This window comes from Gallinula chloropus, assembly GCF_964237585.1.
Source record: "Gallinula chloropus genome assembly, chromosome: 5".
Classification (NCBI taxonomy): domain Eukaryota; kingdom Metazoa; phylum Chordata; class Aves; order Gruiformes; family Rallidae; genus Gallinula; species Gallinula chloropus.
Window position 1 is genome coordinate 30,165,752 of NC_140090.1, and position 14,802 is coordinate 30,180,553.

General features: G+C 36.8%; 1 protein-coding gene across 1 annotated transcript; it reads left to right on the plus strand.

Moving 5' to 3' along the window:
* Positions 1 to 262: 262 nt before the first annotated feature.
* CFLAR (CASP8 and FADD like apoptosis regulator) lies at positions 263 to 11,283 on the plus strand (the record flags this gene model as incomplete). The annotated part of the gene is made up of 9 exons (XM_084265789.1): positions 263 to 558; positions 1,413 to 1,518; positions 2,288 to 2,423; positions 2,596 to 2,693; positions 4,060 to 4,105; positions 4,833 to 4,882; positions 5,973 to 6,048; positions 9,735 to 10,245; positions 11,072 to 11,283. The coding sequence occupies 9 exons, from the start codon at positions 263 to 265 to the stop codon at positions 11,208 to 11,210; spliced, it is 1,458 nt and encodes a 485-aa protein (XP_084121915.1). The 3' UTR covers positions 11,211 to 11,283.
* Positions 11,284 to 14,802: the final 3,519 nt, after the last annotated feature.

Below are 14,802 nucleotides of genomic sequence, written 5' to 3' on the forward strand. Positions count from 1 at the left end.
AACAGCTGGGAGAGCCCCTTGAGAACAGGAGGTCTGAGTAGACTAGGTTGGTGTAAGTGAAATAGGAGATAGGAGAGTTAACTGTGCAGCAGATCACTGATTTAGTACCTCTTCATTTTCTTCCACAGAACGGCTTATGTAAAAATGCACCTAGTTAAGAACGAACACCGGAGAAGTGCTATGGTAGACACGGGCTTCGTGCTGTGTTGTCTTCCTGGTTAAAAAACAGGCCAGCCATTTTAAAGGGACAGTGAGAAAAGTGATGACCAGGTGCCAAGTACCAGCTGTCCTTATTCACCAGATTGAACAAGAATTGGATAAAGAAGAAGAAGAGATGATGGTTTTCCTATGCCGAGATCTTGCTCCTGACTTGGCCTCTGTCAACCTTAGAGACCTCTTGTTGGCTTTGAATGAGAGGGAAAAACTATCTTGTCTTGGCTTATCTGAGCTGTTGTACAGAGTTAAGAGGTTTGACTTGCTGAGGAGGATCTTGAAGACTGAGAAAGCAACAGTGGAAGCTAACCTTGCCAGGAGTCTCAGACTTGTCCCTGATTACAGGTAATACAGCTATTTCAGATTTCAAGGCTAGTCTATTTTGGTTTTTGTTAAAAAGGTGTGTGTGTGGGGGGGTGGGTTTAGTTTTTTTGGAGGGAGGTGTGCTTTATTTCTTTTAAAATATGTTTTGAAAGTAAAAGAGAAATAGAAAAGGGCAATGTATCTAGAATTTCATTGAAAAGAGTATGTCAAGGTTAGTCCCTAAAATAAGCTTTAGTAGCTTAATGCTACACAAGTAATAACATTAGAAACATCTTTGTTTGAGGAGTTTGTATCCGTTAATAAAACCAGTTATGTTTGTACCGTTCTAGATTAGCGATAGAAATTACACTTAGAGAATCATTATTAATTAGAGATACTTTATTTTTCTAGTTTGCTTTGGGCACATAGCCTTGTGGTGTAGCTTTTCTCAGGGCCTCTTACTACTTTTTACTCTGTAGTTTTAAAAAGTTTAAATTAAGAAGCTCCAGCTATTTTCTTTGAAAGAGTTCAGATATACTTCTTGCATATGTACTTGTAAGGAAGATTTTCCTACTTTAACTTATCACTGAACTAAACCCTCTGTAACTACTAAGTAAAAAAAGATATGTTCTGTTTCATTCTGTTACTTCATCTCTATTGAAATATTAAGGAGACTTACGTTTTCCTAGCAGTGGCCATAGAGTGAGTAACACAGCTGCTGATGAGCAAGAGTAGCTATTTTGTAATTGGATCTTGGAGCAGGGCAGGCTTTTTTTCCTGTTGTTTAACTGGGAATGATATATTAAGACTGGAGTATGGGAGAAGTTGGATAGTTGGGCAGGGGTGGGAATCTTGCTAAAGGTTAATAATTTAGAAATGTCTTAACTTTATTTCAGGGTACTTATGGTAGAGATTAATGAGAATTTGGAAAAAGAAGAAGTGAGTTCCCTTGTTTTTCTACTCAGAGATTACATACCTCGTATAAAAATGGCAAAAGATAAGGTAATGTCTTTCTGCTGGTCTTCTTTGGAGCATTGAGAGATTAAAGTAAAAAAGGGAAGTAGCTAAACAGAAAAGGAGGGGAGACAGTACCACAAGGGATAGCAAGGCATGAGTAGACAAACTCTAGAAGTGGAGAAGGAGTAGTGGCTTCTATATCACATTTGGTTTTCAGTTGCTGTAGTGAATGGTGTTAGCATGAACCTCACAGACAAAAGGCATTAAAAAATCATTCTTCACTGTTGCTGATCTGAATGTTCATATATGAAGGATCTCAAACCATTAAGTATATGAAACCATTAAGTATATGAAATATATCTTGAATTACAAGATCATTTTTACACTTCTGCTGTTTCAATTATGAAAGAACAGTTTTAATTAGGTCTTCCTCTGTACATTTGCATTCTGCATATTTGTTTTAAATGCTGTGAGAAAGCAGAGGCTCGTTAGAGAGTGTTTAGAAAAGTTGCCCACTCTGCATAGAAGACTGAAGATTGCTGTGGTCTTTCATTTGATGTTTTTTCTTTCCTTTGGTTAAAGATAGAAAAAGAGGCTCTGCAAACTCCCCAGAGGTTTTCTTACCTCTTGCTTTGTGGCATGTGAGGTGATATTCTTATATCTTCCAGATAATTTCATTACTGTTTCAAAAGGTAATGCCTCTATTTCTTGAGTGTAGAATCTTTGTGACCGCTTCACATTATTTTCTGGGTTCCTATTACTGATAAAGAACAGATTACTGATGTGACTGTTTGGATTTCTGTTGCTATTCTAGAGTTTTCTTGCGCTTGTGATTGACCTGGAGAAACTAAACCTGGTGGCTCCTAATCAACTGGATTTGATAGAAGAATGTTTTCAAAATATTCACAGGATAGACCTGATTAGGAAGATTCAGAAGTACAAGCACGAAGGTAAGATGCTATCTTTGCACTGTTTACTCTTGATAGAAAGTATTAGATGTGCTCTTACTGAAGATAAAATCGAGAGTTACAAGTCAGTATTTGCATGCTTCACAGATTGAGGCTTTTAAAACAGTTGACATATCATGGTGTGTTTCTCTGTGTGTTTCTGTTAAATTTTCAGCTTTAATGCCCTCCGTTCATTCTCAACCAGTATATGTAAATGCACTTCAGGCATCTCTCCCCAATCTCAGTCTGATTGATCCTCCTTATAATTCAGGGGTAAGTATACAATAAATGAGACAGATCCTCTATTTCTAAATAGTGCCAGAGATTGAAAAGGGATTCATTTCTGCAGAACCTAAGGAATGAGAGATTGCTAATAACTAAAATACTACTAGGTTTACTTCCCTTATTCTTGTTACGTGCTGTGTTTATGGTCTGATTTAAATCTTCTGAGAAAGATCCCCTTTAAAGAGCTATGAAATTTTTCTTACTAGTTGGTCACGAGGTCCCTTCCAACCCCTACAATTCTATGATTCTATGATATAAAATCTGGTTCTTGAAAGTTTTTTTCTACTTTTATGGGGACTGAAAAGTTTTCCTTTGACTATTCTTTGCAAAACATGTTAAGCTGTACTTCCAAACTTTGCAGGGAAATTAGCTTTTTAACTTTGGAGGCTGAACACTATGACTTTTTAAGGAGCGTTTTTCAGTTTGGGTTTTTTTGATGTGTGTTTTAATTTCATTTTAATGAGGTATCTCATAATGTCAAGACATTAAATGCTATTGCATGCAGAATTTTTCTATTTGGGTTAGGTCTGATATTGTAATAGTATGACCTTAATTAAAGTCTTTAGCTTTGTTACATGAATTTTATGAGATTTTTCTGAATTTAGTAAATATTTTTGTATAAAGCTTACATACAAGACAGTAGAGAGGCAATGCTTTTAAAGAGTGTAGGTTTAGATTAGACATTAGGGAGACATTTGCCACTATGAGTGAGGGTGGTGAAACACTGGAACATGTCGCTGAGAGAGGTAGTGGAGGTCCCATGTCCCTGGAGGCATGCAAGATCAGGCTTGGTGAAGCTCTGAGCATCCTGACCTAGTTAAAGGTGGCCCTGCTTACCGCAGGGGTTTGAACTAGATGACCATTACAGGTCCCTTCCAACCTAACACATTCTGTGATTCTATGTTTCTGTGAATTTGTCGTTACTAACAAAGCCAGTACAGCTTTTTTTTCCTGGACTACTAATGGGAATTTGCATTGACTTTCCATAATATAATAATATTGTTATAATTTCCTTTCTAATTCACTGACGGTTCCTCCCTGACACTCTATAGGAAATCAAATTCACATCTTTGGAGGGTAGTTTTGTTTTACAACTTTAGGAATTAAGTGCTGTTCATGGTAAACTGGTAATTTTTTTCTGAGGAGGAAGGGTTTGGGGTTTTTTGTTTGTTTGAGGTTTTGGTAGGGTTTTTTTCATTTGTTATTTCATAATTCTAATTAGCTGATATATGTGAGTATAAAATAGCCTTTTATTGAGGAAGAAAAATACTGTTGTGTTATATTTTGGAACACATGATTATTAATTCTTTAAGAAAGGGGAGTAAATATACATTTTTCTTCATTTTACATCCAGAATGTGAACAAAGAAAAACCAGAAAATGGACAGAGTCTTACTCTGGGTAAGAGCATTTTGTCTGAGTTTCAGTAGCCTAAAAAAAAAGGCCAAACTATGCATTTCATTATATCAAAGGACTGTTTGATAGTTGTCTTTATGGATAATCTAGTCAGTATCACCAGTGGGCAGACAGTATTTGCTACTTCTGAAAACTGAGCCTTACTTTATTGCTTGCTCTTGTATTTTCCTCGCTTGTGCTGCCAGAACTGAAATCTTTATTGTTCTGGGCTTCAACTGTCATAACTTTTTAAAAGAATAAAGTAATGGAGAAGGTTGACTAGCCAGCTCTGTAAGCCCATATAGTGCAGCTTGTCCATTACATCTTAAGTAGGAAGCTTTTGCATCAGTTCAGTGATGGACTTTTCACCAGGCCAGCCAGGAATTTGTCCAGTGAGTACTGGGTTCTTATCATGTGTGTTGTGGGTTTTTTTTCTGGAAACCCAAAATACCTCTCAAATGTGATGATTTTTAAAAGAGCAGTTGGTTCAGTTCTTTCAGTGTAGGAGAGATTGTTTGCTTATTCTAGTCAAAAGCAATGTAGAATGCAATCCAAATAACTTTTCAGAGGTGAAAAATTGAGTGTTGTTTCAACTTTAGTAGCATACATGGAAACTAAGAGGTCTAGTTGAGTGAGAACTTAGGTGAACCTGAAGATAGGTTCCTATTTAATTGAATTTGGTGTCAAAGAAATGTCACTGGTGCCTACATACTTCTGTATGTTTTCACTGCAGCAGAACCAGTCCACACATCCATTCAGGAATCAGGACCAGTGTCACATAAGGTATGTGCTTGTGCATACGTATGTATATAAAAAAAACTTTCATTTTCTTCGTGTTTCATTTTGAGACTTCCCTTAATTGTATGCAACCAGGAGGATGTGTACATCCATCTTTCCCTCTGACGTAAACAGGTTCTGTGAAGTGCTGTTGCAGTATATATTTTTAATATAAAATGGAAGCAGCAGCATACAAAGCGACTGCCATTTACAAAACGTAAGTATGATGTGCACACAGAACTCATGTATTAGTGGATGTTGAGTCAAATCCTGTTGGAAATCAGATGTCTTGCCACCTGCATGGGTAATAGCAGATCTTTGCCTGCAATAAATGTTCTTTATTCTCTACCCACCCCTTGCTCTGCAGGTAAAAGACAGACAGCTTTGGGTATTAATGATGGGAATGGACTACTGCTATTTTCACTAGCTCTTCTGTAGGCTAGGAACTAGAAAGTTACCTGTAGCAAATCGATTGAAATCAGATTATTTAGAAACAAGGTGGTTGTTTCACTAAATAAGGAAAAAAGTGTTGTTCTGATGAGCAGTGCCTGCTTGAGTAACTGAAGAACACAGAAGTTTTCTGCATTTATGGTGTTGTCAATATGAAGCTTAGAGCTCCTAACACCTCAACAGTAGTTACACTTGAAGAATTTGGAAGTACTATAGAGGGATCATTGCTGTCATAATCCAGGTTTTTAAAAAGCCCTTCCACCCGTTTTAGGTTTTGGGGTTTTGTTTGGGGTACTTTGGTTTGTTAGGCATTTTAAGATCTGTCCAGAGTTAAGGTTCAGTCTCAAACTTGGTTCTCTCATTTCTGGTACGGTCTTAGTGTTTAAGATTGCATAACACAAGGATGCAAAAATGAGGCCTGTACTAGAACGAGGGAAAAATTATTAGTCCATGCCTCATTATTTTTTTGTTTTGTTATCTAGATAAGACATTACATTCCAGCAGATAGACTTCTGCTAGCTCTTCTATAGAAAAACAATAGAGTATAATTGAATAGACCTGGGGTTGAATACCAGAAAATAATTGAGTCTGATAGTTGAGAGAGTGACGTATTAATTTAGTGCTTGTCCTTCATGTTCCTCAGGTGCTTGATGATCAGTACAGAATGCAAAGTCAGCCTTTAGGGATATGCTTGATAATAGACTGTATTGGTAATGACACAGGTAAGTCTCTGGAATTTGGAGTTCTTTATATTGCTAATTGTAGATAATTAGAATACTTAGAACAAATTGGTATAAAGAATATGATGTCCATTTACCAGCCAAACTAGAGTAATGTCCTAGTCAGCTAGTTTATCAATTCTGGTTAAAGTTTTCTAAAGCAGAGAGTTGGAAGTCCCAACCTGAGGTTAAAACCAACTGTAACTATTGCAAGCAATGTTTCTTTGTTGTTTGGCACAGAATCTTGGAATGAAAGAACTTACAAGGAGATAGACTGAATTTTGGGAGGGGAGATAAACAATTTTCGGAGATTAACAGAATGGTTAAGCTACAGTCGTTGTTGGCAGTGATAGTAAAGATAGTGTTTTCCACCTGTCAACAAAACCAAAACCAAAGCTGTGCAGATTTGAAGTGCAGTAATATCAGATAGCTGAAGGCATTTATTAATGAAGAACCTTTATTAATAGTGAATGTTGCCTTCTCTTAAATCTTGCACAGTTTAACTGAAACTGTCACTCTAATTTTATAGAGAAAGGAATTTTTCTTTTTCCCCTCTTGGTTTAGTTAGCATGTAGAAGTCATGCAATGAAAATCACATGTAGAAGTCAAGGTAGTCAGTGTCATGGTTAAAATGTCAGTTATTCCTGATTGCTTTTGTAGAATTGGAAAAAAAAAATCCAATTCTTGCATAAGGGCGGGGTGGTGGGGAGAGTCCACTCTGATTGGAACACCTGAGGCTGAAAATAAAAATGGAGTAGTTGCAGTCAGTTCTTCAATAGGTTGGAAGATGTAGGGGAAGAGGGTATGTGAGCATATCTTTTCTCTTTCTTAAAACTAATGGTTGATGTAATTGTTGAACAGGAGCGGCAGAACAGAGACACAGAAAGTAAAATTTGTTTGCTTGACAATAGGATTTTAGGTAAATGATAGAAGACACTTATTTTTATGTTAGGGTAACATGAGATAGAATTGATTCACAGTCCCACTGTGCATGGAGAAGAGGGGTGAGGCAGTCACTTAAGTCAGTTATATGCAACTGGGAGGCATCCTTGGGATTTGATTTTGGTCTGTCCTACCAAGTTATCAATATCCTTTGGCCAAAGAGAAGGAAAAAACAACAAAACAAACCCACAAAACAACAACAACAAAAAAACCCCAAACACCCACCCACACAACAAGGATGCAATTGCTGGATGGAGAAACTAAATTCTTCAATCTAAATAATTTCTTCACTTCTACTAAAAATACAAACGTGGTGAATTTCCCATAGAAAGAAAATAAAATGGCCTGATGAGGACTGGAAGTCTGGGTAGGGGTGGCTCTTCCTATCAAACATTCTGCTCTGTGCTGTTGACTGCTTTTTTACTTTCCTATTCTTCTCTCTTTCATGGTAGTTTTAGAGAACAAATGACCTTTTTGATGCAATAAATTTATTAGGCAGTCTTAATCTGGAAGGTAGCATGATAGTCTGCTCCAGTACCAAAAATAATTACTTGTTACTTGGAGTTGTATTTCTTGAGAGCAGTAAGGATTGGTAGAGAAATTTCAGTGTGGAGAGCTAAAGAAAACATGATATGTGAAAATAGCCTTGTTGTCTCTAATGGCATACGAACACACCTGCTGACCTGATTTATTGAACAAGAGTTTTTTACAGGTCTGAGTATAAAAGCAGGTAAAGCATGTACGCTGGAGTAAACAGGAAGTAAGGAAGGAACTGCTATGTCAGTTTGTAGTCATAGATACATAAATTTAGATCTACTCCCCCTTAGGAGGCACAGATGTTTTGCACAGGCAATATACTGTACATACAGTAATTTGTCACAGTAATTGCTACTAAATACAAAGATGTGCACAAAATTAAAATCAATGCAAGTGCTCTTCACAAGCTTCCATGGTCAGAGGAAGCTGGACCCAGAATAGATACTGTAGGATAAAGGATTACAAAAATTGAAAATACCCAGTGTAAACAATATGAATTCATTAGATGCTAATGAAATTCAAGTTGAAATGCACATTGTTTTGTCAATAGAGTCCTGCTGTTTTGTAAATAGCTACTCCATGTTTTATCCTTAAGTTGTAAACAATCAAGATGAGAAAAGGATATTCTCCTATGTAGAGTGGAAATGCTCAAAAGGTAGTGGAGGTTTGTCCCAGTAATTATTACTGTTGAAGAAACAGATGGTTTCTGATCTCAGTTTGCCATGTAATGCTGTGTTTTATCCTGCCTTAAAGTAAAATTGCTGTACGATTTGTTAAACTGAGGTAAGCTCTAAATTTTGGGGGTTTAATTTTTTTTAATTGGGACACTTAGGAGTGTGTACATGGTGTAAGGTGACACCAAGTTTTTCATCATTGTGTGCATGTCCTGTATCTCAGCACGCTATCGAGATGAATTGTAGGAGAAGCTTGCATTGTGCTTACATTTTGCTTGTGTACTGCTGCCCTCCAATGGATTACATGCTGCTAAACAGTATTAATATTTAATCTCCCACCTGAATTTTGAGAGCATGTTTTGTTGCCTAAAATAGAGGGGGGATCCCTTCTATTTTCAAATAAAAATTATGGAAAATTTTTTAACTATTAAAAAAAATTCAATCAAACCAACAGAACTAGCTTTAGACTATGGTTCCTGTTTATCACTTCACTAGCATAGAGTTTACGCTATATTTTGCTGAGGAAACTTTCAAGTTCTGTTCTGAAATAGCCTCTGCTAATTCAAAATTATTAAATTTCTGAAGACAAGGCATTTTGCAAAATCATGGCACTTCATACTTCCTGTCACATTAGAAACTGTGCATGGGCAATGTATATGCTGTTTATACTAAAGTTATGAGGCTACAGATGTGAGTTGCAGTAGCTTGTGGTTCTGTGAACAGTTTCCTAATGCCTTTGTGTTTAACCACCACGTATTTGGTTTTGTGCCCATATTAATAAACATGCAAAGTAATTATTCAGAGCATAGCACATTGTCCTGCAGCGCAGATTAATACAAATACAGTAGATGGAAATAATAACTTTTGGCTATTTACAGTTTTAATTTTTAACACGTATTTTTGAAAGGGGTCATTGTTCAGCTTCTTTTCCCCTCTATGTGCCATTCTATCACAGTTAAGACTCAAATGTCCATTCTGCACCTGGAGCCTATCACTTAAAGTCCATTTTGTATGATAGGAAGCATAAGTGACTGCAGTAGGTTCCTTTCTGACTGACGAGAGTCTCTGTTTTTCCTGTGCAGTTCTGAATATCTATAATAACCAGAGGAATTTTGACAAGTTAAAAGGTGGAACAGACTTCCCATGCTATCCAGATCACTCTTTACCATTTCAAAGATGTTCTACGTGAAGTATTTTTCAATCATTTTCTGTTGCCTGATATTTTGAGTCCCCGAGGATCTCAGGATACTGCCTGTAAATGAAAGCATGCAAGTGTCTGTAAAATTTGGAACAGATTGCATGACCAATAATAGCATCTTTGCTGTCATGAAGCGCATAACTCATATTAAAGACAGCATGTATATAGCATATAAGTATGTAATATTCTGTAATCAACATCAAGTAGTCCTGGTTTTTTTTTATTATTGTGATTAAAAATCTTATTTCCAAAAGTGAAATACTGTAAATACTGTAGTTTAAGACAGTTGAGATGGAGCCTTCATGTACTGTGATTTAATTCCATCTTGCTTTTTTCAGATGCATTAGAAGAGACCTTCAGAGGCTTAGGCTATGATGTTCATTGTCACAGATACTTAAATATGAATACCATGAATCAAACATTGCTTGAAGTTGCCAGGTTGCAGAAGCACAGAAACTGTGACAGTTTCATTTGCATACTGGTCAGCCGTGGAAGTCCTCAGAGCATCTTCTGTACAGACCACACCTATTCTGGATTCCCTTTGGAACAAATAAAGAAGTACTTTACAGCAGACTCCTGTCCTGAACTCCTAGGAAAACCAAAGCTTTTTTTTATTCAGAGCTACATTGTGCCAGAAAATGAACACGAATGTACTAGTCTGTTGGAAGTAGATGGGAATGAGGGACTCATTGGTAATCCAAAATGCCCTTGGAAAGTCACTATCCCCCAAGTAGCAGACATCTTTTGGAGTCACTGCAAAGTGGATGTGTCTACATTACAGAAATCTCAAAGTTCATCCTCGTACTATCTGCGTTGTCTGGCTGAGCTACTCCGCAATCCACATAAAAGGTAAATAAAAAAAAAAAAAAAAGGAAAAAGAAACCCTTTCCCTGTGACAGCCTGCCGTCCTAGAGAGAGAAACCTTAAGTTTCATCCCATCTGGTCTTGAAAAGTGTCTTTATGCTGTGTTGAAGGTTAATAGACAAGTATACCAGATCCTGGAATGATGGCACGGGAGGGTAGTAGGAATGAAGTTTCCAATTCTGTGGAGTAAAGTGTGTTCCAGTACTGGGGCATGCAGAGTGAGAAGGGAAGAACCTGTCCTGGGTAACACATGTCAGTGCTTTAGACAGGATTAGAAATCTTCCTTCCCCAAGATAACGAGGCACACCAGGATTCTGTCAAATTAAGGATTGCCTTTTATCATTAAGAAGGGTTGTGGCACTGCTTGCAAATACAAACAGTCAGTGCCTAAGATTAGGGAAAAGGCAGTTAAGAAGGAAGGATTTTGTCCTTTCTTTAGATCTAAGGAGCCTTCTGCTCAGGTAGCTGCTAGAGTGCTAGCTTTTCAGTGTACAGTTGATCTACCAGGGAGCTAACAACTATTTTTCAAGGTAATTGTGGAGTTAATATTTACTGCAGTTTTCCAAACCATAAATTTTGTAATGAAATCACAGATCATCAGGTCAGCATAACCAATATCACAAGATTTGGGTTGTAATAGTTTGTCTCTAAAATGCACATTCAGCCTCGGATTTTAAAGGTGTAACTTCTGCAATAAAGACTTAAATGTGGAATTTTGTCCTTGCTGAGGCTACAGTCCTTTCTCCTGTGGATTCTTAAATGGTGTCTTGCTTCATTCTCTAATAGAAAGCTTTTACTTTTGTTACTGCAGGAAACTCTCTATATTAGATATCCACACAGAACTGAACAGAAGAGTTTATGAATGGAATAAGACCACTGACCCAAGCCAACAATACTCACTTCTTCTCCAGCACACACTGAGGAAGAAACTTTTTTTTCCTACCACGTAACTGCTGTTGGAAAGGACATGTTTGAAGTGGCTAATGAGAAACACTTCTTATGATCCAGACAGTTTCTTTTACTTATTGCATGTATATCTAAAGTGCCTGTTGCTTCCAAACCCAGGGATTTAGAAGCATTTTGGTGTGTTGAGGCACTAGATTTTATATTTTAATACAGAAGCTTCTGAAACCTTGAATGAGAATGGCAGCTTTCCTATAGCACTGCAGCAGATCTTACAGCCAAGTACAACAGGTAAATGGGATGGAAAGCGTTCTGAACTGTGTAGCTGTTGGGTTTTCTGGGGTTTTGTGGTTTTATTGTTTCATTGGTTGTTGTTTAGCATATATATTAGCGGTGCACTGACTAGATTGTTCTGTTGATGCTTAAACTAAACACAAGACACAAGCCAGTGAAAATCACTGAAATTCACTGGGTATTTTTCCCAGCACCTACTAATGGAAAAGACATTCAGGAAAGAATGCCTACCCAGCAACGTGAGATCTTCATTAACAAGTTCTGGCTTGCATGCCTCCACAGACACTAGAAAAGCAGAAGGAGCAGAGAAATGATGCTTTAAATAATTTGGACTCACATTGCCAGCTGCGCTAGAGGTTGTGATTTGCCCAGAAACCTCTGTTGTCAGTACTTACACAGCACACAAGTTGTATGTTAATAAATGAGACAGTCTGCCATGTTTTGGCCTATGTTTTTTTGTGGAAGCTGAAACATGATCACGCTTGTTGCAATAGGCATAGTTGTACATTTTACCACATTTGAACCTAAATATCATGTAGCACCATTGGCTCTTAAGACTAGATTAAACTAAACACCCCACCCTCACTGCTTTTGCTTATAAAAAAAGATATGACTTTATTAACTGATTTATCCCACATACTCCATCCTGCCCAGAACCAGGACATCTCCCCAAGTTGCTATTGTTGTGAAAAAGACAAGAGTGGAAATTGCCATAACTAGTTAAGCTGCTTTGTACGCTGCTATATCACCTTGATGAGTTGCATTGAAGTTTATTGCTTCTGAATTTATGGCATTCTCTTCCCTACTAAAGCAGGCCACATGCAGACTTTTAATACTCCTAATACAGTTTCCTGTCCAGAAAAAAAAAAAAAATGAGGCCTTGGCATGCCTTGCTTCGTTTCACACTATACATCCTTCTGGCATGTGCTTCATGCAAGCAGAAGGGAAAGGGGGTTTTGCTAATACAGTATATGCTGCTACTTTGAATAAATATACAGCAAAGATATTTTTTTTTGTATTTGATTTCAGCAAAAAGCAGGTGTGCTTACATATGTAACTTCACCAACAGGGCTTTCGTTGTAGACCAAGTCCAATGGGCAGATAGCCTATACATTGTATGCTATCAATATGCATTAGTATATTGATAATAATTAGGAGGGTTTGACCAGTAAATTTAACTCTGGTAGCAGGGACATTTTTTATTCCTTGATATTATGTTACACTTAGGTGTTGGCTTGACATAAATTTTATTAACTTTAAAAAAAAAAAAACTAAATGGAACAGGCTTCTTTAGTTTCCTTCAGGAAGAAAAACCCACAAATGAGTTTTCAAGTAGCTTTTATATTTAAAAGTAAAAATCACCTTTTTCTTAGCAATTAGTAGATACCAAAGTCTAGAACTTGTTATGTGGTGTAGACCCAGTCTCTTCATGGTGTAAGAGGTTCCTAAACTGCTGATTGAGAATTGTCAAGAGTATATGAAGATGACACCCCCACTGAACAAGAACTTATAGTTTTTAATCATACATATAAATTGTTAAGATATAAATATATATTTATTTATATTAATGTACAACTTTGTATAAAATATAAAATACAATTTATATAATTGTGATTAAATATTCACTTGTTATCTTTTTGTAGTTTTGTATTTGGTTTTATTTGCATGCTAATTCTAGACAGAGACATGGTTGTGATGAGAAGAAATTTTTGCACAATTCAGAAAAATAATTCACCTGTATTGCTAGCCTATACATTCCATACTTTTCTCTTTCCACTTCATAAGCTATAGTGTCCCCTGTAATAGAAGTATATGGGAACTTTTAATGGGTTTGAATTGGGAAGTGCAGCCCAAAATTCTATTTAAACTATGGCTACATGTGTTATTTATGTTACTAACATTTTATGTAGGCACAGGCATAAAAGGAAAAATAGAAAAGTTTTTTCTTTGCAAAATTCAGACGTTCTCTATAAGCTTGTTCTCTATGTTAAAATACCTAAATCCAATTTCATTGTTACACATGCAGAAATAAATGTATCATAGTGGGGTGGGGAAAGGTTAGGGGTCTTCCTTTCAGTTTACTGTCTTCTACGAAAGAATCTATTGAACTGGTCCTTTTCATAAGCTAGTGCCATATTGCTTGTGGCTTTAAATATACTTTGTGTCTTAAAATTAGGTTCATGTGTATTCCACATACTCAAGTAGAGAACTTAACTGCACTGCATCAACAGAAGGGTCTGTATTATATGTGGTGGATAGTAAAATTAGCATTCATTTCTAACCCTGAATATTTAGTAACTGACCATGTTACAATAAAGTACAGGCTTAATTTCGGAACTTGGCCTTGGTGATGTTTATGGGGTAAGAGGAAGATGATAAAATGACAGATATGGAATCTTAGAAGATATTTTCTGTAGTGGCTGGTAAATTAAGCAAATTATGTGAAGCAATTTTTTTTTCTCTGGATGTAGAAATAAGGTGCAATTCCTAGTTTTTACATACATTCATATATACATATATATATATGATGTTAATATTTCTTCCACAAATTAACTTTTTCACATTTCCCTTACTAGCTTTTGCATGTGATCAGCAAGCACTTCTGCTGCCTTATAGACAACCAAAAGCAGGGAGATGGAACCAAGAGGAGGCAGAGATGAGGGAAAGAAACACGAAAATTTCAAGCAGGAACAAGAAGGGGAATGGTAGGGAGAATCAAGAGAAGAACAAGTAGGGAAGAGAAGATTTGGAGGAAAAATACAGCATCAGTACATTTACAGCATCACTCCACTTACATCAATAAACACATCATACCATTTGAAGGAAAAAGAAGAAAACAGGAGAAAAGGGAGGAAGGAAGTAAGAATTAATAGTGGCTATCTTTACTGGATCTAACAATGCCTTGGGGTTTTGTGGGTTGGTTGGTCTGGAGTTTTTTAAGTGATGTTAATACAACTATCTACTTAAAATATTAGTGATGGGATATATTCTGTTTCTAATAGTTTTGTGACAGTGTAGGTATGGCTTGAGAGTCATGAAATGTACATGTTCTTCACCTTAGTATGACATGGTAAGTGAAGTCCATGTCCCTTTCCTTAAGGAATGACAAACACTGTTTTGAAAATTGTAGTGGCTCCTGTAAATAACCCTTGGCAGTGAAAGAGGGGCCCTGGCTGCTTGGGTGGGAAGTGATCACAGCTCTGTAATGAGCAAGAGAGTTGTGGGGATGTCATGTATTGTGCAGCATTCATGGATGTCACACTGATCTTCTACACTGATGTTTTGTCCTGCAGATTCTTAAACCATAGCAGTGCTCATCCTGTAATCATTCATCTAAGCAGTATT